This window comes from Lontra canadensis, unplaced genomic scaffold (assembly GCF_010015895.1).
Source record: "Lontra canadensis isolate GAN:19392208 unplaced genomic scaffold, GSC_riverotter_1.0 scaffold206, whole genome shotgun sequence".
In the NCBI taxonomy this organism is placed as follows: Eukaryota; Metazoa; Chordata; class Mammalia; order Carnivora; family Mustelidae; genus Lontra; species Lontra canadensis.
In genome coordinates, this window is record NW_022631200.1 from 950,198 (window position 1) to 972,905 (window position 22,708).

The 22,708-nt window shown below is 65.1% G+C and overlaps 1 protein-coding gene across 6 annotated transcripts; it reads left to right on the top strand.

Annotated features, from left to right (window-relative positions):
• Positions 1-1,731: 1,731 nt before the first annotated feature.
• PPP6R1 (protein phosphatase 6 regulatory subunit 1) lies at positions 1,732-21,686 on the top strand. 6 transcript variants are annotated; one of them, XM_032848603.1, is made up of 25 exons: positions 1,732-2,232; positions 6,600-6,737; positions 10,527-10,759; positions 11,004-11,190; positions 11,278-11,415; positions 11,495-11,560; positions 11,782-11,894; positions 12,018-12,131; positions 12,478-12,640; positions 12,730-12,882; positions 13,389-13,523; positions 13,963-14,027; positions 14,118-14,233; positions 14,333-14,418; positions 14,523-14,612; positions 14,685-14,782; positions 17,008-17,065; positions 17,149-17,330; positions 19,320-19,450; positions 19,541-19,721; positions 19,813-19,883; positions 20,013-20,094; positions 20,446-20,556; positions 20,638-20,709; positions 20,814-21,686. In XM_032848603.1, exons 3-25 carry the CDS (start codon positions 10,533-10,535, stop codon positions 20,815-20,817), a joined length of 2,643 nt encoding a protein of 880 aa, XP_032704494.1. In that variant the 5' UTR covers positions 1,732-2,232; positions 6,600-6,737; positions 10,527-10,532; the 3' UTR covers positions 20,818-21,686. The 6 variants fall into 6 exon arrangements, with proteins under 6 accessions (XP_032704494.1, XP_032704493.1, XP_032704490.1 ...); XM_032848601.1 differs by lacking the exon at positions 1,732-2,232 and adding an exon at positions 2,764-2,936; XM_032848602.1 differs by lacking the exon at positions 6,600-6,737.
• The last annotated feature ends 1,022 nt before the right edge of the window (positions 21,687-22,708 follow it).

The window sequence follows — 22,708 nt, forward strand, 5'->3', positions numbered from 1 at the left end:
TTTAAGAAGCCCCTTCCAATTATTATTTTTTTTAAGATTTATTTGAGAGAGAGTGTGTGCACACGCAAACAGGGGCAGGGCAGAAGGAGATGGGGGAGACTCTCAAGCAGGCTCCCCGCTGAGCACAGAGCTCCATGTGGGGCTGGATCCCACACCCCTGAGATCATGACCTGAGCTGAAACCAAGAGTACCACCGTTGACTGACTGAGCCAGGTATCGGCTCCGCCCCTTCCCGTTCCAATCCGCAGAATGCTGTAATCAACCTGTGAGTCCTGACGGGGGAGACAGGTTTCAGTCCTTAAAGCTCCTGCAGCTTCCAACTTCTTCCAGACAGTGTCCCTGGTCTCATTTGGTGGTTGAATATGGCCAGCCCCCGCCCCTCAGTTCCTGAGCTTATGTGTTAAAATAATATGGCAGCTGTGCGATCATAATGGGGAGGAAAGCAAGCAAAATGCTGAGTAAGACGGAAGAATGTGACAGAGGAAAAGAGGACTCAAGGAACAAAAGGACATGCCCCACAACAGCTTCAAGTTGAATCACAAGTAGGAACCTGGGTCCATGTTAAAACCTCGGAGATGAAAAGGTAAGATTGGCAAAACTAAGGAAACAAGACTGTGGTGGCTTGCTCAGGGGATATTTGCTCCCTCCCATTCCAACCTCCTGAGAGCAGGAGACTCTCCCACCCGTGGGGTGTGGAGTGCAAATGCTGCCCCATGGCTTTGGGCATGATCGAGTGTGATGTGCTTTCACCGACGGATGGGGGCGTTTCTGCCTTTTCTTATGGCCTCGGTATCCTAGACACGGGAGCAGAGCCAAGGCAGCTCGAAGCTGCGAGCCCGGCGCAGGCTGCCCAGGTGGTGACTGTGACACAGCCGCGGGCAGCTGACACAAGGACCCAAACCGTCCCATGCCACAAATACACTGGAAATGGCAAGGCCGGGAAGAGACAGGTGAAGATGACAAGATTATCGAAGCGAGGAGAGAGAAGCGAAGACATGGGAAGGACAATGCATAACCGGCAACCCTGAAACAGACCAACCAGTACGGGAAGATACCCTCCACCGCACGACTCCACAAAATGTCTCATTGATACAAGTCAGTGTGCGGGTTAAAACATGGAAGGTGGGTCAGTACGCGCACTCGCTCGTCCGATCCTTACAGCGGGCCCGTAACGTGGGCGAGGGGGACACGAAGCCGGGGAAACTGAAGCAACAGTAAGACACGGCCGGGCAGAGGCGTGCAGAGACGCGCAGGTGGGACCCGAGTCCGCGCCGCCAGGAAGGCGTCAAAAACCGCGCGGGACCTGAGCGCGGAGCCTTGGCTGGAGAGAAAACCCGGTCTGGAATACCCAGGAGCTGGACCCTGCAGCCAAAGCGGGACCATAATTGGACGAGACGGAGGAGCGAGCGGGAAGAGAAATCCTGGAGCAGGATCTCCTCTGGACTTTGGAACGGAGTCGCAGAGAAAGGCTGGCAGCGCGCAGGGGCGGTGGCGCGCAGTGGCGCCTGCGCGTTGGGTTGTCTGGGTTTACTCAGGGAGACACTGTTGGCCCGAAGCAGCGCAAGCGCGTCGGCGCTGAGGGCCGGCGGAGGCAGGGCGGGGGCGGGGGAGGGGGGCGGAGGGGACGCCCGGGCCTCTGCGCGCACGCGCACTACTGGGCCCGGGCGAACGGCGCCCGCGCACCTGGACTGCGGCGGGTGGGCGGGGCTTCCTGCGTGCCCCTGCGCTAAGGGATTGTGGGATAGTGGCGGACGGATCCGGGCGTCGGAGGCCCCGAGCCGACTGTACAGCCTGAAGACCCAGCGGGTTCGGGGGAAGGGGCGGCCAGGGAAGTGGGCCTCGGCTTCCGTCGGCAGCTCCTCAGCCCTGCGGCCTGTCCGGACTGAGGAGGCAAAAGTCTTCCCTCACGGGCCTTTGCTTTCCCGCGCGGCGCCGGGCCGGGCCGGCCGGGGCGACTTCTCCGCCGAGGGCCTCCGCGGGCCTCGCGACCGCTCTGACCTCCCCGCGCCCCCCGTCCGCCGGCGAGCTCCGGACCCCCGCCTCCGTCCCCCGAACCCCGCGGCTTGGCGCACCGGGGCCCCCTTAGGCCCGAAGGCGCGTGCGCGAGCCCCCGCCGCCTCCCCCCGCCCCCTCATACCGGGCCCCTCAGCAGGGGCCGGAGCCGCCGGCGGCGGGGCGGGGGGGGCGCCCGGATGAGCCCCGAGTGCGAGGAGCCGCCGCCCCCCCGCGCAGGTGAGCGGCCGCCGCGGGTCCCCTCGGCCCGCCGGACAGCCCCCCGCCCCCCGTTCCTTAGTCCCCCGGCAGCAGCCCGCCTCCCCTGGCTCTCCTCCTGTCCGACTTCCCGTGCTCGGACGCAGCCCCACCGCCGTGGGACGTCTCCACCGTTTCGTCCCCAGCCCCTCCCCGGGAGCACCCTCTTCCTGCTCTTGGCCTCCCCGGCCCGGGCTCGGGCCCCAGCAGGGCAGTGGGGCTCTCCCTGCCCTCTGCCCGGCTGAGCGTGTGCGGGGGGGACTTGCCGTGAGGCCCGGTGGCGGCGGCGGGAGGGGACACAAAGGCCCCGCCGGGCAGTCACAATTAGTGGTGTTGTGATGAGGTAGCTCAGGGCCCGTGGGCAGCCGAGGAGGGGCCGGTGAGACCGGCGCGGCGCTCGCTGTCTGGGCGGACGGTAGGGCTTGACAGATGGAGAGTGGGAAGAGGGGCCTTCCGGGCGGAAGGAACAGCACGTGCAAGTCTCTGAAGGTGGGGACCCGGGACTGGGTGCAGGAGCGTGGGGAGGCGGGGACCTCGGAGCTGCTGCTTGTCCAGACCCTTGAATGACCCCTTCCGGTTAGGGTCCTTCCTTGCGCGCTCTTGCACACCCCGGTGCCGGCGCTGAGGCCCTAGACGGGACGGGAACACCGGAAGGCAAGATGTTTCTGGAAGGGAAGCTGTGTGAGGTATGGTGTGGGGTTTGCAGTTGTAAAGAAACTTCAGTGGGGTGTAGACGGGTGCTGACGTCGGTGCTCTTCTCCTGCGGTGGCTCTGGGCCTTGGGCGGGCTGTGTGTGGGGGGGGGAGCCTGTAGCCGAATGGGAGGCCTAGGGCGTGCTCCGGATTGGGAGCTCTGACGGTGATTGCCGGGGTTGGCTCTGTCTGTTGCAGCCGTCCTAGGGCCGATGGTGTCCCCCAGGGAACATTCGGCAATGGCAGGAGGCCCGGTGGTTACTCCCGGTTCCGGTGGGTAGAGGCCTGGCGTGCTGCTGGCCGCGCACAGAGCCCAGGACTGCCCCCACTGCATCATTTCCCAGCCCCAACGTCAGGAGTGCTGCGGGGGAGAACCCAGCTCTCTCAGTGGCTGTGTGTTCTGAGTTGTGTATTTTGATCGCCCTTCGTGTTTTCCGTGATTTTCGTGAGGTTCCCTGCTGTTTTCTCTGCATTAGAGGGGAACCTGCTGGTTCCCTGACCCCAACCCCCCCACCCCCAGCACCAACCCTTTTTTTCAGGATCCGTGGGAAGTGACTCTGGCAGGTCGCTTTCCCATTCTGGACTTCACTTTTTTATTAATTCAACAGGTATTTCTAGCTGCCGGCCTGGCCTTCTGCAGAGGGAGGCAGGTGACAGGAGAGGCGAATCCTGTCACAGCAGGCGGACGCGGTCCTAGGGTGGCCACGGAAGCTGGGGTAGCGTGGAGCAGGCCCCTCGCGCAGTCAGGGGAGGCTTCCTGGAGGAAGTGGTGTCTGTGCTGAAGCCTGAAGGACCCAGGAGGAGCTAGGCAGGCTCGAATAGCTGGAGGGAAGGCAGAGGGAGCAGCCAGCCAGGGCAGCGCCAGCAGTCAGGTGTGCTGTGGCGGGCGAGTTGAGCGCCATGCGGGTGGCCGCCAGAGATGAGGTGAGAGAGGCCCTGGAGCTCTGGGGAGAAGGAGAGGCCTTCCTGGCCTCCGTGGCGCACCGGCTCCCTGGGGCAGGCCCGGCACGTGGGGAGTGGGGACACGCCCTCCTTTCCAGGCCAGAGCTCTGGTTCTCTTTGAACCCTGTTTTATAGGTCTTCCCGTGGGAGGTGTGGTCCGCCGGTCCCCGTGAGGGGTCCCCCAGGTGAGGAGACTGAGGCTCGGTGCTGGTAGGACCTGGTGCCGGGCTGCAGGGACCTCATTTGGAGGGGCAGGGCTGGACCCTCAGCTGCTCTGACTGCAGATCACCCTGAACACCGAGGCTGCTTCTCTTGGTGTCCCAAGCGCGGTTTTAGGGTCTCTTCTTTCCCTTTCCTCCTTGGGACCTGTACCTGATCCGGGAGAGGGTCCCCTAATGTGAGCTCTCAGGCCCCTCCTTGGCCCTTGGCCTGGGGTCTGCAGTTTGTTTCCTGATTGCGCCTTCCCTGGGTGGGACCAGAGCAGCCGCCTCCCCTGGGACACTGGGCTGTGGGCTCTCCCCTAACTGGGTATCCCTCCCAGGCTTTCCCAAGTCATGGGAAAGTCCCAGCTCATCGTCCTCCGTGGCTCTGGCCAGGTCTGCCCTTTGTCCCACATGGGCGTCCTGCCGCCCACCTTGCTGCGTCTGTGCTGGGTTCTGTGTCTAGCACACGCACGGGTCCTCCTCAGAGGTAATGGGGTCACCATTACTGGTACCCTGTCCTCGGAATCCCAGTCCCCTACCCCCTTTCCAGACTTGGTGGAGAACTGACAGTTGGCCGGGGGGCTTGAGGGAGGTGGTCTCACTGTCCTTGGGTCTGTTGAGCCCCGCGAGGGGCTGGGGCCGGCCTTTTGGTGGTGGCTCTCCTCCCTCATGGCTCACGTAGCCTGGGCCTCATAACAGCAGCCTGTGGGCCTGTGATGGCTGAAGGTGGCAGCCCAGGCGGCCACCCTGGAGGCCCTCCCAGAGGCCTCTGTGCCCTTGACCCCCACTTCCGAGTGCTTCGGGGCTAGGGCAGGCGAGGAAGAGGTGGAAGATGAAGGACCTGCCCATGGGCTCCCCGGCAGGCGGAGTCGTGTCTGGACAGACACAGCGGTGGCGGCGGCCACAGCAGGGCCACGGGTCCCGCACCTTGGGAGCTGTAGCCATGCCCTGCTGGAGCCGAGACGGGGGCCGGCCGCTCTCGAGAGGGCAGCTGGTGTCAGAGCCTAACAGCGACCCAGCAGAGCAGGGAACCCACGGGGACGGTGCCAGGCGGCGGAGGCAGAGGTCCTTCTCTTGTTTAATGGCTTCCTTTCTCGCTTACGGTTTCCCCTTCTTCCGTTTGCAGCCAGAGTCATGGTTTTCAAACTGCCACTGAGCGCGGCGCTAGTCACTTCCGCTTTCTTGAAGCCCGCTCCGAGTTGCCTGGGGCGGGGGCGAGGCTGTGTGCGTGTCCTCCAGCGTGTGTGAATGACCCGCGAGGCTCAGGCAGGCGGAGGGGCAGTCCTTTTCAGGGTCCTCGGTGTTTCGAGCGGTCACCCCAGGTTCGTGGCTGGCTCCTGCCCTCCTGCTAGGGTGTCCAGGCTTCTGCGCAGTCAGGGGCACCTGCCTGAGCTGGCGGTCCTCGCAGCGTGGCCCCATTGCACAGATGGGGATGCCGAGCCTGGGCTGGGTTCACCGCATTAGAGCGTGAGAATGGGAACCCCCCTCCTGTCCGTCCTCTTCCCAGGGCTTCCAGCAAGAGCTGCTAAGTGGGACGAAGTGCTTGGCCATCAGCACTTGTGACCGTGTGTGCGTTTAGTTCTCACGTATTGGCCTCTCTGCTCTGTGCAGAGCCTGCGAAGTGATGGTCGTGGGGTCCCTACACCGCCCGCTTGCATCTGACCCTTGCAGCCTTCTCCTGAGGGAGAGCTTAAGGGGCAGCCTGGGTCTGGGGCCCCTGGAGCCTGTGCCCCACACCACCCAGCACCTTCCTGTCTTACTGTGGGTGGCCCGCCCCAAGCCAGTTCTCTGGAAGGCCCGCTTGGGGAACGAGGCCCTGCCTGCTGTCCCAAGTGGGCCTGCTGTGGGGGCTTGGGGCGGTGCCTGGGGGCCCGGGCCCTCTAACTAGGTGCTTGGAAAGTGGGCGGATCTCAGTGCTAAGTTCCGCCTGTCGTCAGGAGAGAGGCAGGCGAGTCCTGCTTCTGCCTCTCAGTGGCCGTGGCTCCACCCCAGGGGCCCCTGTCTCCACGGCTGTCACGTGGGAATCATGGTCATACTTTACCTCCTCGTCTTGGAGACCGGGAGCCCATGTAGGTGCACGGGTTTCAAGAGGCTTGGGCTGGGCCCTTTGCCCACCCTCGGCCGTGGCGCCCCCACCCTTAGCTTGGGGACACTGGGAGGCCACCGGGGCGGGTGGGGAAGGGGAACCGGGGTGCGCTTGCTGTGCCTCAGCCCTTCTGGCAGCTGCTGTCTTGTCGGCTTGGGCTGACTGGGACCCACGGCAGGATCTGGGCCCAGCCCTGTCACCGCAGCCTTGGGCAACTTTGGTTTTGTTTTTGGTCGTGGTTTTGTTGAGATGTAATTCGTATGTCGAGTGATTCATGTGTTTGAAGCGCACAAGTCAGTGGTTTCTCTGGTGCATTCTGAACTGCGCAGCCGTCACCGTAGTGGGCTTTTTTCACCGAGGTAGAATTGGCAAGATTGTGTACAAGCAGTTTCAGACCTTTTTTTTTTTAAAACATGCTTTTCCCAGAAGAAAATCCCATACCTGTGAGCAGGCACTCCTCACCCCCAGCTCCCGCGGCTCCATCTGTGGATTTGCGTCTTCGGACAGTTAAGTGCACAGAGTCCGACCACACGCCGTCCTTGGTGACTGCTTTGTTCACTCTGTGTAGGTGGCCTTTTTTTTTTTTTTTTAAGATTTTATTTATTTATTGGACAGAGAGGGATCACAAGTAGGCAGAGAGGCAGGCAGAGAGAGAGAGAGAGAGAGAGAAGCAGGCTCCCTGCTGAGCAGAGAGCCTGATGTGGGGCTCGATCCCAGAACCCTGAGATCATGATCTGAGCTGAAGGCAGAGGCTTAACCCACTAAGCTGCCCAGGTGCCCGTAGGTGGCCTTTTGAAGCCTCTGGTGTCCTCGTGGGGCATGAAGGTGTCGGGTGTGGGAGGAGGTGGAGGGCTCACCCCGCAGAGCTCCCTGCGGCCCCCGGCAGTGGCTACCCCTGGAGGCGGTTCTGGTCCCCGCTTCGTCCAGCTCAGGACCTGTGCCGGTGCCGGCCACCAGTGTGTGGAGCATGAGCTCTGTCACGGCTTGTCATCAAATGAGGGGGGATGTCCATCAGCTGTGGAGGGGTTCCTGGGGAAGGTCCGGGGTCCAGGCAAAAGGAGGGAGTTGCTGGTGTGCAAAGGAAGGTCGCCGAGCTCCTCAGGATTGGGGGGATGCAGTTGGCTGTGCTTCTGGGGCAGTGGTGCTCCCTGCCCCTTCCATCCCCACACCCCCGCCCACCCCCGCCCCGGCCTCATGACCTGCTCCCTCCATCCCCCCGCTGCCCGCATGACATGACAGCAGCTTATGGGTGGCTAGGGGGTGACTGGGTGGGAGTCATGCCCTGGCAGGGGTGTTGCCTACTGCCTCCGAGGGGCAGGGGCCTCATAACATGTGGGGGTGCAGATGGGGTGCCCTTCTACAGGTATTTCTTTTTCTTTTTTTTTTTTTTAAGATTTTATGTATTTATTCATGAGAGAAGCGGGGTTTGGCAGAGGGAGAAGTAGTCTCCCCACTGAGCAGGGAGCCCAATGGGGGACTCGATCCTAGGACCTCGGGATTATGACCTGAGCCAAAGGCAGAGCTTAACCATCTGAGCCCCCGCAGGTGTCCTCTGCTGGTATTTCTGAGTGAGACCTGCATAGGACATTGTGCGCTTGGAGCTGTCCTGCCGCTCCCGGCAGCCTAGTGAGGATGGTGGTGCCCGTGCGGACCGTCGTCTGGTTGCGGCATGTGCGCTGTGCAAGTGGCTGGGTGTGGGTGGTAGATGGAGCTGGGGCCACAGGACGGCAGGCATGTGCTTGGCAGGAGACCCCGAGGTGGAGGAGCAGCCTGGGACTGGGGCGTCCCAGGCAGGCGAGGCAGCCAGAGCCAAGTTGCTGAGAAAAACCCAGGCGCGGTGTGCTCTGCAGCCAGAAAGGCCCCTGTGTCCGGGGCCGGTGAGGGCAGCAGGGCAGGATGAGGAGGCGTGGGACTGTGGAGGGGCGCCCTGGGCATCGGAGCACAGACGGGGGCGTGATCAGGTCCCAGCACAGCTCTGCCTCGACGCCTGTGCAGCGGGATACTGGGGGGATGTGGACAGCGCAGAGAGCACGGGCAGACCGGAGAGGGCCGGGCCGGTGGCGGGGGGCTCACGCAGGTGGAGAGCAGCCCCTGGATTTCTGGCGGCTGAGTGGCGCGAGGGAGCTGATACAGTGGGCGCCCGGGCCTCGGCTTCCTCCCTGAGTTCAGAGCAGTCTCTTGGCTAGTGAGGACCAGGAAGGAGCCGGCCTTGAGCTACCGGGAGGTGCTGGCGGGTCAGAGCCTCGGCCCAGCGCCCTGCCCATTCCTCTGGGAGTGTTTGTGGCGGGGCCTGGGTGGCCGGTGCCTCTGTGTACCTCTGCTTCCCGACCCAGGACACTGTGGGGCGGGGCCTCTGTGCCTTCCGTTGTGGGGGGGTGGGCTGGGCTGGGCCGATCCTGAGAGCGGGGCTGACACCGTAGCTAGCGCGGCATGCGTCCATCATGTGTCTGGCGTCACGGTTGTGTAATGCCAGGAGGCCGGGATGTCCAGCATGGTGCTGGGGCGGCGATGGCACGCAGGGACCTCCTCTGGAGAGCCGCGGGTTGGGGAGGCACCGCCCAAGACGGCAACCCCTGGACGGCACGGGAGGGGCTGGGCTGGAGCTTGCTTGGGGGCTGCTTCCTGGTGAGGTGGTGAGGCGGGCCTGCAGCAGGGTCCGGCAGGTGTGCAGACTTGGCCAGCTCCGCCGGCGGGCGTGGGACAGTGAGCGCGGCAGGAGCTGGAGGTCCCCTAAGGGGGCCTGGAAGGCTGGCTGGGGCCCTGGGGTCTCGAACCCTTTTGGACTTCGAGGAACCCTGAGGAACCCTTTTGGGCTTTTGGCCAGGAGTGAACATCAGGCGTTCTGGTTTGTGTTTCAGAAAAGTGGCCAACCTGGGGTGAAGGGTGTAGGGATAAGGGGCGAGTCTCTGTGGGACGGGATGTGTAGGCTTATGGGATGTCCCCACCGCCCCCGCCAGGGCCTGGTGCCTGCTGCTGTCCTCCATGACTGGGAGTGCTCCGGTCCACCTGCTGTCGTCCTGGGCCGGGGTTCGGGGTCACAGCGGACTTAGAGCTGTTGTTGCTGGTCATGGAGGGTGGGGAGGATGCAGGGAGCGGGAGCCGTCTCTTGCGGAGGCTGGAAGGGAGAGCTGGTGGTGGAGGCTCAGGAAACCAGTCCTGCCCGAGGTCACACATGCCCCCCGCTCTGCGCTGGCTTTTAGTCCTGACGGCTACGTGCGTCAGAGCTGCTCTCTGCTCCACGCTGGTGTTCCATCTGTGGCCGACGGGTTTTCCACGGTCAGGGTGGTGTGGGGCAGACAGGGTGAGGAGGGCATCTAGGAGAGGGATTGCTGTCCGTGGGTCCAGGTAGTACCCAGGAGGCCCTCTCCGCCTGTCCTCTGTGGCCTCTGCCTCATGCGGTCTTCACAAGGCAGGTGATGCATGTGAGCTCTGGTCCACGCCTGCGTGGTGCTGGCGAGCCCCCACCTTCCCTCGTGGTGGGGTGGCGACAGCCCCTCCCAGGGGCACATGGGTGCTGTGCACGGTGGACGGAGGGGGTGGGGAACAAGTGGCCTGGGAGCTTGATGGCATATGCAGGGCGGGCCTCACGGGTGGTCTGGACTGGGAGCCTGAGGCCTCCTCAGGAGCGGCTGAGTGTGTGTGCAGAGGGGGCAGCTGGTCACCTGTGCTGGGGTGGGCCGGGCACGCAGTGCCTCCCTGCTGGCTGGGGAGCAGGGTGCCATTCTGCAGGTGCTGGGGGACAGCCTTGTCCTCCTCCCCACTGAGTCACTGACTGTGCTGGTTCCTTTGGTCCCCAGTCAGTGGCTGTTCTGAAAGGCCCCCTCCCCCACTTTTCCTCTTTTTTGTCCGGCCACTAGATGGGGGGTGGGGTGTGTTTGTATGTGTATATGTGGCATCCAGGCAACAGCCACGGCCTGGGGACATCTTAGACTTCCCTCTGCCGCCGCCCCACACCCTGCACAGGGCATGATGATCTGCTGGGCTGGACGGCAGCCGGGTGCTGGCCACCGTGGGGCATTTGAATTTGTTCAGCAAATATGGATTGAAGTGAATCTGACGCTGGAGATGTCAGGATGAGCACTGCTCCAGCCCTGCCCCAGGGGGGTCCCTGCCCAGATGGGGGACAGAGGACACAGGCCCTGGAGGGGGACAGGATGGTGATGGCTCTGCTCACTGCTCTCCTTTGTGGGGTCTGGGGGCCAAGAGGTGGTCAGGGTAGCTGGCTTCCGCTAAGAAGTGACCCCTAGACTATAGGGGGCCCCTCGCAGGCTGTCACGGTGGTCGGGGTGTGGGGACTGAGGTGGAGGGGTGGGGCAGGCCAGGCCAGAGTGTGACAGGCAGTCCTGCCCTCAGGGCGCCATGTTTTGGAAGTTTGACCTGCACACGAGCTCACACCTGGACACGCTGCTGGAGCGGGAGGACCTGAGCCTGCCCCAGCTCCTGGATGAGGAGGACGTGCTACAGGAGTGCAAGGTCGTCAACCGCAAGCTGCTGGACTTCCTGCTGCAGCCGCCGCACCTGCAGGCCATGGTGGCCTGGGTCACCCAGGAGCCACCGGCCAGTGGCGAGGAGCGGCTGCGCTACAAGTGAGCCCTGCCCATCCGGCCCGGGGCTGCCAGGACCTGCTGCTCCCTGGAGGGGCCGCCTCCCAGTGGGGCTGTGGGGCCTAGAGCGGGGGAAGGGTGGGCGACGGATGAAGTGGGGTTTCCGGGAAGGTCGGTGGGGGCGGGGGCCGTGGAGACCCCGTGCGGGCTCTGGCAGGAGGCCATGGGGGGCAGGGATGGCCAGCCTGCTTCCCTTTCTGGATGTGAACCCCCCTTCTCCTGCCAGGTACCCTAGCGTGGCCTGCGAGATCCTGACCTCGGACGTGCCCCAGATCAACGACGCGCTGGGTGCTGACGAGTCCCTGCTGAACCGGCTCTATGGCTTCCTGCAGAGCAGCGGCAGCCTCAACCCGCTGCTGGCCAGCTTCTTCAGCAAGGTCATGGGCATCCTCCTCAACCGCAAGACAGACCAGGTGCTGCCCGGGGCGGGGAGGCGGGCAGGCGGGAGGGCGCAGGCCCCGGGTCCTGCCGCGTGACGCCTGCCGTCCCTCCCGTCCCAGCTCGTGTCCTTCCTGCGGAAGAAGGACGATTTCGTGGGCCTGCTGCTGCGGCACATTGGCACTTCAGCAATCATGGACCTGCTGCTGCGTCTCCTCACCTGCGTGGAGCGGCCCCAGCTGAGGCAGGACGTGGTCAACGTGAGCTTGGGCGGGGAGAGTGGGGGCGGGGGGCGGGCCGGGGGCCGCCACAGAGGCCCACCTCCCCTCTCACCCCCAGTGGCTCAACGAGGAGAAGATTGTGCAGCGGCTCATAGAGCAGATCCACCCGTCGAAGGATGACAATGTGAGTGTCCCTCCTCGCCAGGTGTCCCGCCTGCGGCCCGGCCTCCTCCCCCGTGTCTGTACTTCACACCACCCTCGGCCCCTTGTGTGCCTTGTGTCCCTTCCCTCGGCACCCGCGTCCCTGTGTCTGCATGACCCCCAGCTCCCTTGGGACCCTGAAAACAGGATGCGATGGGCCCAGCAGCTGGGCCGGCATCCTCAGTCCTCTTTCTGCCTCTGCAGCAACATTCCAACGCGTCCCAGTCCCTGTGCGACATCATCCGCCTGAGCCGGGAGCAGATGCTCCAGGTGCAGGACAGCCCGGAGCCCGACCAGCTGCTGGCCACCCTGGAGAAGTGGGTCTGCGGTTCCCAGACCCAGGGCGGGAGGCTGTCTGGGGCGTCCTCCCTGTCCCCGCCCGCCACCCTGTGCCCCATACCCCGACCCCACCCTTCTCCCCATCCTGGCCCCCGCTGCAGGCAGGAGACGATCGAGCAGCTCCTGAGCAACATGCTGGAGGGGGAGCAGAGCCAGTCTGTCATTGTGAGTGGGGTCCAGGTGCTGCTGACCCTGCTGGAGCCCAGAAGGCCGAGGTGAGGGGGGCCAGCCTCCCCGGCAGCCGCGTGTCCCTCGGATCCCTGCCCTTCTGTTCAGAGGTGAAGGTTGTGGGGGCGTTGTGGGGACATGGCCTCTACAGGCGGTCTCTCTTCTGGGAGGTCACTTGGGGTCCTGGGAGAGGAGTCCTCTATGCCTTTCTGAGGCCCGCACGCCGCCTGTGGCTTTGAGCTGCCTGTCTGAATGCACGGCCGTCCAGGCGGGTCGTTGTCCGGGATGATGGGGCCTTGCGTGCACGTCCCCGGGAGCAGCTGTTCCCTCGCTTCCCGGAGTGCCGCACATGAGTGTCCCGCACACAGCCCTGCTTCCTGTCCTCTCCTGCAGGTCCGAGTCTGTGACTGTGAACAATTTCTTCAGCAGCGTGGATGGGCAGCTGGAGCTCCTGGCCCAGGCGGCCCTGGACAGCACGATGTCCAGTGTGGGCGTCCTGCATGCCCTGCGCCCGCGGCTGGGCCGTTTCCACCAGCTCCTGCGTGAGCCCCCAGAGGTGGGTCAGGGCTGGGGGGCCGAGGAGGCAGGGCGGCGGGGAGGGTGGCCTGTGGTTCTGTGCGGCGCTGAGTCTCCCCGTGCCCGTAGCTGGAGCCGCTGCGAACTACGTGGGGCAGCCTGGCCCCGCCGCTGGGCAACACCCGGCTGCACGTGGTCAAGCTGCTGGCCAGTGCGCTGAGCGCCAACGATGCGGCTCTGACCCAGGAGCTCCTGGCGCTGGACGTGCCCAACACCATGCTGGTACGGAGGGCGGGACCGCGGGTGGTCTGGGCAGGGGTGTGGAGAGTGAGGGCCCTGAGCAGGGGTGCGGAGAGCAGGGGCTTGGAGGGGGCCCTGAGCAGGGGTGCCGAGGGCATGGGGCATGGAGAGGGACCTGGGCAGGGGTGCTGAGGGCAAGGGTGTGTAGGGGGGTGGGCCCTGGGCAGGGGTGTGGAGGGCAGGGGATGGAGGAGGACCTGGGCAGGGGTGCAGAGGGCAGGGGCATGGAGGGAGCCCTAAGCAGGGGTGCCGAGGGCAGGGAGCATGGAGAGGGTCCTGGGCAGGGGTGCGGAGGGCAGGGGCCTGCAGGGGGAGCCCAGGGCAGGGGTGTGCAGGGCAGGGGCCTGGAGGGGGAGCCCTGGGCAGGGGTGCGGAGGGCAGGGGACATGGAGAGGGACCTGGGCAGGGGTGTGGAGGGGGAGCCCTGGGCAGGGGTGCGGGGGCGGGGGTCTGGGGGGCCTCTGGTGCCAGCCTGTGCTGCCCCCCAGGACCTGTTCTTCCACTACACGTTCAACAACTTCCTGCACGCCCAAGTGGAGCTGTGTGTCCGTGCCGTGCTGAGCGCCGGGCCTCCTTCCGACAGCAGCCTCGAGATCCCTGCCCCAAACCCCGCGGTGAAACACGTGCGCTGGGGCTCCCAGGTCCCCTCCCTGTCCCCATGGGTCCCTCTCCGTCCCCCTGTCCTGCTGCCCGTGCTTGCCAGGCGGCTTCACGGGCGGGGGGGGCCAGGCGTCCGGCCTTGCCCTTAGGTCTGTCTGGGAGAACGGGGGATGCCGTGCAGGTGGGTGGAGAGACGGGGTGCCCTCTGGGCCAAGGCTGTGGTGCGGCGGGAGGGTCCTCAGGGAGGAGCTGTCCAGTAGCGCGGTCAGGTCGCGGTCGCTGTGGGTGTCCGTGGCCAGGGGTGTGTGGAGGGGGACCTTCAGGTTTGCTGTGTCGGTGGAGGTGGGGGTGTAGTGAGCTGGAGTGGCGGTGGACAGAGCCCGGGGGCTGGGGCTCGGGGCCGGGCTACAGCGGGTCTGGGGGTGCCCCGGCCCCGCCCCCACGCCCGCTCTGCCCCCGCAGCTCCTGCAGCAGTGTCGCCTGGTGGAGCGCATCTTGACCTCCTGGGAGGAGAACGACCTCGTGCAGTGAGCGCTGGGGGCACTGCCTGCGCCGGGGGTGGGGGTGGGGGGCCGAGGCGCGGGGCCGCGTCCATCTATGGCTCTGGGCTCGCCCAGGTCTGCCGGGGGCCCCCGCAAAGGCTACATGGGCCACTTGACGAGACTGGCCAACGCCCTGGTGCAGAACACGGAGAAGGGGCCCAACGCTGAGCAGCTGGGGCAGCTGCTGAAGGGTGAGGGACAGGGAGCGGCCGGCCCCGGGGCTGGGGGTGGGGTGTGCGGGGGTGCAGGCCGAGGGGCCCCTCACGCCGACTCCCCCCTGCCCCAAGCAGAACTGCCCGGTGAGCAGCAGGAGCAGTGGGAGGCCTTCGTGTCCGGACCCCTGGCGGAGACCAACAAGAAGAACACCGTGGACCTGGTGAGGCGCCTCAGCCCTCTGGGACGGTCTGCCCTCCGCCGCACCTCCCCGCACCCGCACCCTCCCCAGCCTAGTCCTCACCCCTGCCCGCCGCCCTGCCCCAGGTGAGCACCCACCACCTGCACTCCTCCAGCGACGACGAGGACGACCGGCTCAAGGAGTTCAACTTCCCCGAGGAGGCCGTGCTGCAGCAGGTGGGCTGGGGGGCGGGGCGGGGGGCCTGTCCTGCCCGACCCCACCTGCCCCTGACCGCCGCCCCTCTGCAGGCCTTCATGGACTTCCAGATGCAGCGCATGACCTCAGCCTTCATCGACCACTTCGGCTTCAATGACGAGGAGTTTGGGGAGCAGGAGGAGAGTGTGAAGTGAGTACGCCCTTCTGTGGGAGGGCGGGGGCCCTTGCTGGCCCCAGGGCGCCTCCTGCCAGCCTTTCCGTGTCCTCCCTGCTTCCCCCCATGGCTTGCCTGCCAGTCCTAGCATCGGGGCTTAGCCTGGAGAGCGGCAAGCCCTGCTCCTCGGTCCCTCCTTGGGGGACAGTGGCTGAGGCCCTGGAGGGGAGCCTGGGTTGGGGCTGGGAACGAGGTGGCCAGGCCATGGTCTCGGTGGGGAGCTCACCCTGAGAGACCCTGCGGGAAGGGCCATCGGAGCAGAAGGGGTTACTCTGAGGGCGTTCAAGAGGCCCTGAGGGTAAGGGGAAGGACCAGCAGAGGGCAGGACAGGAGCATTCCTAATACGACACTGCAGGAAGCCAGGGGAGGAGGGCCTGGTGGCCCCTTAGGGGCAGGTTCCAGGGACAGGCAGTTGGGGCCTCAGCTGCTCCTGGGGTCCTCGCCGGCATCTGCTCTGTCACGGTACTTGTGCACTGGGCACATCTCGGGTGTCTTCCCATCGTGTGCCTACCTTCCCTCTCGGCTCAGGGCTCAGGAGCCTCATTAAAGCTGGGGAGACCGAGGCACGTATGAGAGTGGATCGCCCCTGTGCAGCACGGTGGTCCGCTGCTGGCCTGTCTTGCTGGACAGGGATCCCCCTTGGGGGCAGTCATGAGCTCTGTGTGTGCCAGGGCTCCGCTCAGCCCGGTGCCTGGTGTGTGGATGGCCCTAGAGCAGACCCCACCCAAGGGAGGACAGACCGACCACTGGATGGGTGCCGTGGGCGCAGCCGGGTCCTCGGGGACGAAACTGTTGCCACCTCTGTTGCATAGTTCCCAGTGGGGTTAAAAACTATAAAAACCTCAGGCGTCCAGGTGGCTCAGTGGGTTAAGCCGCTGCCTTCAGCTCAGGTCATGATCTCGGGGTCCTGGGATCAAGCCCCGCGTCCGGCTCTCTGCTCAGCAGGGGGCCTGCTTCCCCCTCTCTCTCTGTCTCTCTGCCTACTTGTGATCTCTGTCAAGTAAATAAATAAAAATCTAAAAAAAATTAAAAACTATAAAAACCTCGAAAGGCATGAAACGTTCTAGAGTGGAAGGTGGCACTGGCCCAGCCCGCTCTGGGCGGTTCTGCACGTTTGTGTTCCTGGAGGACAGGCCACGAGGACACGGTGTGGGAGCTTGGCCGTGTGGTGTAGACACCGAGGTGACCCTCAGCTTGTTGACCCCCACTTATCCGTGGCCCTTTGTGGCCAAGCGTGTCCTGAGTTAGACAAGCGATAGAGCGCAGGGGCAGACCGACAGCGCCCTTGGCGGACAGTCAGGCTGTGGACCCAGCAGCAGCCGGGCTCTCGTCAGCCGTCCTTGTCTGCAATTAGCACAGGAGTTGTGCTTCCCTGAGGCTGTCCCGGAAAGGAGCCCAGGGAGCTGGGTGTCGCTGGCCCCCGTGGAAGACTGCGGGTCGCCGTGCCCTTGGGACCTTGAGTCCAGGGTCCCAGCCGCAGGCTGGGCGTTCTGGGGGGGCGAGCTGCGTGTACTGTGGCCTCGCGCTTGGCGGAGAGGTTTTCGCAGCACAGAGAACCGTGGCCGGCCGGTCCCCTGCTCCGTGTGCACGGCGCTGCAGGCTCGGTGGAGACGGGCTGGATGACAGCCGCACCGGGTCATGGCCCGTCGTCTCTTTCGTTGTCGTTTCTTGGACTTGGGGGCCCGGAGGCCTAGGGAAGCGTGGAACAGAGGTGGGAACACACTGCTGAGCCATGCCTGGTTGTGACTCGATTCCTGGCTGCCGTCCTGATGGATGACGGCCCTGTGAGCCCTGGACCCTTGCTCCTAGGGGACATGGGTGCCTGGATGGTTGCCTTGTCTGGGTAGATGCTGCCTCTGTCTCCGGACCGAGAGAAGCAGGCAGAGAGGAGACGAGCTCCGTGGCCTGTCTTGGGCCACTCTGCCAGCTGCGCGGGTCTGAGGCTCGCGTCCCCTCAGGGCACCCCTGTGCGGGCAGAGACGGGCAGGTGGTGCGTCTCTGCCGGACCTCAGCCGCCAGCCTGCCGGTTGAGCGGCCGGACGGATGCCCGGAATGGGTCACGGGCGCCGATGGGAGGCCACGGATAAGCTGCAGCCCGTCAGCGGGTTTGCAGCTGCGGGCCAGCGTGTAGCCGGGGTGTGCTGAGCCGACACGGCAGGAGCTGCCGCACCCTCCTCACCGCCCCCGTGCCTCTCTCCTAGCGCGCCTTTCGACAAGACCGCCAACATCACCTTCTCCCTCAACGCCGATGACGAGAACGTGAGTGCTGCCCGTCCCTGGTGGGGCGGCGTCCGGGGTGGAGGGGGGACACGCCGCAGACCGTGCCGCCCTGCCCCCCGCAGCCCAACGCCAGCCTGCTGGAGATCTGCTACAAGGACCGCATCCAGCAGTTTGACGATGAGGAGGACGAGGAGGAGGACGAGGAGGAGGGTCAGGGCTCTGGGGAGTCTGACGAGGAGGATGGCGCCTGGCAGGGCAGCCAGCCGGCCAGGGGAGCCCGCCGGGGCCAGGCCCCGGGCATGCGGTGAGTCTGAGACCTGCTCAGCCCCAGCCCCAGTGCGGGAGGGAAGCGGGAAGGAGGGCGTGTTCCCACTCAGCTGAGGATCTGACCGCTTGTGTGCAGTGAGGAAGACGGTGGGTCCTTGACGTGCGGCCGCCCCGGTGTGCGTCCGTCCACCCCCCCCGCCCCGCCCTCCCTGGTCAGCTCACACTCAGGGCTTCCCATCTGCTCTCTGTGCCTTCCTTGCAGTAACGGGAGAGCCGGGCGGAGTGTGGGTGAGCTGCCGCCCGCTCGTCATACGCCTGCGGCGCTGGCTGGCCCCACGGCCGCCAACTCGGGGCTCTGCCCCCGCGGCACAAACCGGTGTCTGCATCCGATCCCCCCATGCCGCTGTGCCCCTGAGGCTGGCACGGGCCTGCCCTGTCCCCCTCGTGAGTCCACCACCCTGGCAGCTGGGCTCATGTGTCACTCCCACCTGCTGGGGGGCCAAGCCGGTGAGCCCAAGGTCACGGTTCACCCCGCGTTCTCGTTTGAGTGCACGCTTGCTCTTGCTTTTCCGTTCTTTTTCAAAGATTTTGTCAGAAAGAGTGAGCACAAGTGGAGGGAGTGGCAGGCAGGAGAGGGAGAAGCAGGCTTTCTGCTGAGCAGGGAGCCCGATGTGGGGCTCGATCCCAGAACCCTGGGATTGTGACCTGAGCCCAAGGCAGCTGCTCAACCGGCTAAGCCCCCCCGGTGCCCCATGCTTTTCACTTCTTGATCCTGTCTTGAGCTAAGGTTTTGTGTGTGCTCGGAGGTGGGGTCCGGTCTCCTCCTGCATGTGCGATTGCCACCGTCCCAGCACCTGTTGTCGGAGACCCCGGCCTCTCCCCACTGAGTGCCCCTGGCTGCACGCGTGTGGTTTGTCTTCTGGCCCCTCCCAGCCCGCTCGTCTTTAGCCAGGACCTCCCTGTCTCCATATCTGTCGGGGTAAGGTTTGAAGTCAGGAAGTGAGTTCTCCGACATGGTTGTCTGCTCGGGGTCCCTGGGGACCTGTGGGAACCTGTGGGACAGTTAGCGCCAGCCCGTCGACTTCAGCAAGGATGCTGGTCGGGACTGGGAGGACTTGCCCTAAACCTCCAGGTCAGCCTGGAGACCTGGGAACGGTATCCCGTCTTCCAGTCCCTGAGTGTGGAACGTCTTTCCGTTTACTTAGGTCTCTCTTAGAGAATAAGCTTTGTGCTTCCTTTGTTCAAGTTTTTCCTGCATCTTTTACGTAAGTGGAATTTTGAGATTGTCGCGAGCGTAGAGAGATACAGTGGATGTTGGTACGTGGACGTCGAGCCCTGCGGAGCTCCCTCACTGTGACAGTTAAGGGATTCCGTGGGGTCTCCTGGCTGCAGTCAGGCCACCTGCTAACAGAGTCTGCCTCCTCTTCCAGTCCAGACGCTTTCCACGTCGCGGTTTTGCTTCCTTGCACAGCAGTGTGGTCCTGAGCGGGGTGGCGAGCAGACCCCTGTCTTGCTCCTGACCTTGGGGGGCGGCTGGTCTTCCCGCACGGACGGAGTAGGCTTGTGGGTTTGGGAGATGCCCCCTTCTCTCCCGTTCGCTGAGTGTCTTTCTCGTCAGCTACGTTTAGCGATGTGCACGGGGGTCCCTTTGCCCACAGTGACCAGCAAGACCGCACATGTGGTGTGCTCCGCCCTTCCCCAGTTGGTGGCCACGTGGGCCAGGTGGACCTTCCCCGGCTCGGGCCCTGTGTTAATCCACGTTTACGCTGTAGTGGTGGAGCCTGCGCGTGCGGGATGCTGCTCTCAGTCCCCCCACGCTTGTAGGCAGAGGGAGAGTGTCCTGTCGGCCCTCATCCCTCAGGAGGAGCGCTCAGGATGAGGCGGGCTCCTGGTGGAGGGCTGCCACCCACCTCCCCATGCCCCACGCCCAGCGAGGCCCTGACCGGTCTGTCCTGTGGTTTCCCCGCTGTCCCTGCTCCTCTGTCCCTTGTGTCAGCGCAGCCGCTGATGGGTGGTTTCTGGGCAGGAGCGGAGGCAGCACAGACAGCGAGGAGGAAGACGAGGAGGACGAGGAGGACGAGGACGACGGTGATGGCCGTGTGGCTGGTGGGGGGTCCAGGCCCCCCTCTTATCCTGGCCCCGGCCCCCATCCTCTGGGTGGGTGAAAGCACAGGGTGTGGGGGGTGACGGGGTGTACACGGGCCGTCTGCCTCCTGTGCTCACCCTCCTTCCCTCACTCCTGCCCAGGCTCTAGCCGGACAGCCGCCTTTGACCCAGTGCCTACAGACGCCCTGACTGGCCCCCAAGACTCTGGGGAGAAGGAGCCGTGCTCTGGGCTCCTCACCCCACGGGGGTCCCTTGGCGTACCCCAGGACCTCCCCACCCTGAGCCTGGCCGGACCTGTGGCCCACTCTGCCCCGCAGCTCAGGTAAGGCCCCTGGTGGGGGGCCAGGTCCTGGGTCCCTCGGGCTCGAGCGCTGACCCCAGCTGGCCCTCGGGCTGCTTCTCTCGTACCCCAGGTCTCAGGACCCCGCGTCCCCTTCAGCACCTCAGGAAGCCCCAGATGGCAGTGACGTAGCGGAACCCTCGGGTGAGCTGGCCAGCCCTGCCCACTCTCCCCGTTGTCCCCTGGCCTTGTGTACCTGCTGTGGGCTGGAGCGAGGGGCCTGGCCGGCACCATGCTCTCTGAGCCTTGCGTCTCCTGCCTCTCTCCGCACAGCCCCCTGCCAGGCCTTGGTCAGCGTCGGGGAGCTCCAGGCCACACTCAGAGGGACACGCTCCACTCCCAGCTCCTTGGACAGGTGACCAGCTGGGACCGCTGGTGGGACCCCCCCAGGTCTGCACCACTGCCCTGGGGCCTCGTAGCAGCCGAGGGTCCGATGCTGTGCCCACGCCCACGTGTGGGTGCCTTAGAGGCCCCAGAGCCCGGGGCAGCCCGCTTCGCCACAGGGGCAGAAAGGCTTCCAGAAGGGGGCAGGCAGCGTGTGGAGCCCGCGCCCCAGCCTTGAGCTCCTCCTGCTTGGGGTGGCTCCCTAGGTCTTTGATGGAGGGAACTACCCTGGCCATGGGCCTCTTCCTGCAGGCACAGGGGGCGTAGGGGTCAGGTGGGGGTTGGTGACAATGACCTGCTGATGCCTGCACCCCCCACACAGTGCAACCGGAGACCCTGCTACCTCGGTCCCAGCCCCTGGGGCCTGCCAGCACCCCCAGACCACAGAGGGGGAGAGGAGCCCAGAGCCCTCGGGGCCCCCCCAAAGCCAGAGGTGAGCACAGGGCGGCCTCCCAGGGCAGCTGGTGTCCTGGGGGGGAGGCCCTGACCTTTCTACGTTCCTCTCCCCCAATAGTGCCCAGGCCCCTGAGCTGCCTCCGATGCCCAACGGCTCTGCCCCAGGAGGGCCAGCATCCCTGGGCTCCCAGTGAGTGGCGAGGGCTGCGTGGGTAGTGGGGGCACTGGGGGGGCAGGTGGGGGGCCGGGGGGGGGCGGCGGGTTCCTCACACAGGTCTCCCTCTTGGTTCCCAGGTAACTGCCTGGTCCCGGTGGTGGCGGTTAACTCCTCCGTCCTCCACGTGGACCCTCCGGAGTTGGGGCAGGGCAGGTCCCACGATGCCCTGTTGCCCCGTCACCGCTCCCCACCCTGTCCGCCCCCACGTGCTCTCCTCTGGACTCCCAGGAGCCTGGCGCCAGGGAGACAGGCCCTCGTCCACCCCCATTTGCACTGAGAAAAGAAATTATGGAGCTTTGTCTCCGAGAATAAAGAAACAGTTGAGAAGAGAGAAAGGAGAGAGAGAGAGACCTATATTATATATTATATATGGAGAGAGCGAGCTGGTGGGTGGAGAGCCAGGAGGAGGCCCGGCCGGGCGGGCCAGCACGTGGGACCTGCACCCCCTCTCAGTGGGGGCTGTGCTGGGGGCCTCGTCCACCCTCCCCTCCCACCATGCCCGAAGCCTCCGGTGCAGTGCCCACATCTGTACTCGGCTCAGGCCCGCCTCCAGGGAGGGCCCGAGTGGGGGCCGTGCCTTTGCCCAACCCTTGCCCTGGACCCTGCACTTTGACCCAGGCTGGGAGCTAAAGGACCCTCTGCCTCACCCTGCTGGTTCTGTGGGAGCTGGCGGTCCCCGTCCAAGGGGGTCTCTCGGTGACATTCCTGTGGGGCCCCAATGCACTCACTGAGACCGCCCCCTCTGCACCTCCCACAGACCCCGGGGCGGGGGCATTGGCAGGGGTCTGGCTGGGGTCCCCTTCCCATGCCCAAGGGTCTGGGGTCCAGCCCAGCTGCCAAGTGACCTTGTCCCAGCTCCCCCTTCCCAGGCTGGCGTGAGTGTGCGTGTGTTCGTGCCGAGCTATTTCGTATTGCAAATATGAATAAATAAAGACCGTTTAAGATTCCTGCTCAGACTGTGAGTTCTGGGGCCGGGGCCCTGGGCTGTCCCTGTGCCCTGCCTCGGGCCTTGAGTTCTGGGACCTGGGGCTGGGGCCCTGGACTGTCCCTGTCCCCTGCCACTGGCCTTGAGTTTTGGGACCTAAGGCCGGGGGGCCTGAGCTGTCCCTGTGCTCTGGCCTTGGGACCCCAGACCTTTCCTCAGTCCCAGGGTGTAGCCCTCAGAGTGCAGCTGGGCTCCTGGACCTCCATGTTCTGCTGAGGGTGGGGTCACTTGTGCTCAGACCAGGAAAGAATGTCCTGGGAGGAGGAACAGATCCCTGCCCAGTCTTGTCTGGGGCCTGGTCCCCACAAGCTGTTTCCTGGGGTCCCCTTCGTGCTCCTGGCCCTGTGTGTCCTGGGTCCATATACCCTCCGGGAGGTGGCAGGCTAGTCTCCAGCCTTGGGGAGGGTGACATGGCTGGGTGACCTTGCGGAAGTGATGTCTCCCGAGCCTTGTCTCCTGCTGTGGAGCCGTGGGTGTCTGGGGGTGGCCAGCCCCCCAACATAGGTGGGCACGTGGTAAGCCGTTCGTGGCAGACCCGGAGTCACAGGTGGGCTGAGTGCGCTCATAGGATGTGCTTGTGGAGCCGCGGCCAGCGTGCAGTGAGGACCTCGTCAGACTCCGCACTGGCACGTGTTCCCTCAGGGGATCCGTGGCAGGGGGCGGTGCGGGTCGGTGGAGGCCACATTGTTGGGGGGATTGATGGCCAGAGCCCAGGAGGCTCCCCTGGGTGGCCTGCTGGGGGGACGGTGGGTGGGCGTCCTTCCCCGCACCCTGGCCAGGGCTGACCTGACCTTGGGGCTGATGGCGGTCAGCACCAACCCACCACCCCCTGCCCCAGAGTCCTGGGTGCAGGGGAGCGTGTAGGAATCCCACACCGGGTTCCTCTCGGTTGGTGGGGCATGGGACAATGGGAGGAGAGTGTATGGCCTTAGACCTCCTGGGCAGCTGAGGGGAAGCCCGGTCTGGGGGGTAGGGTGCTGGGGGGGA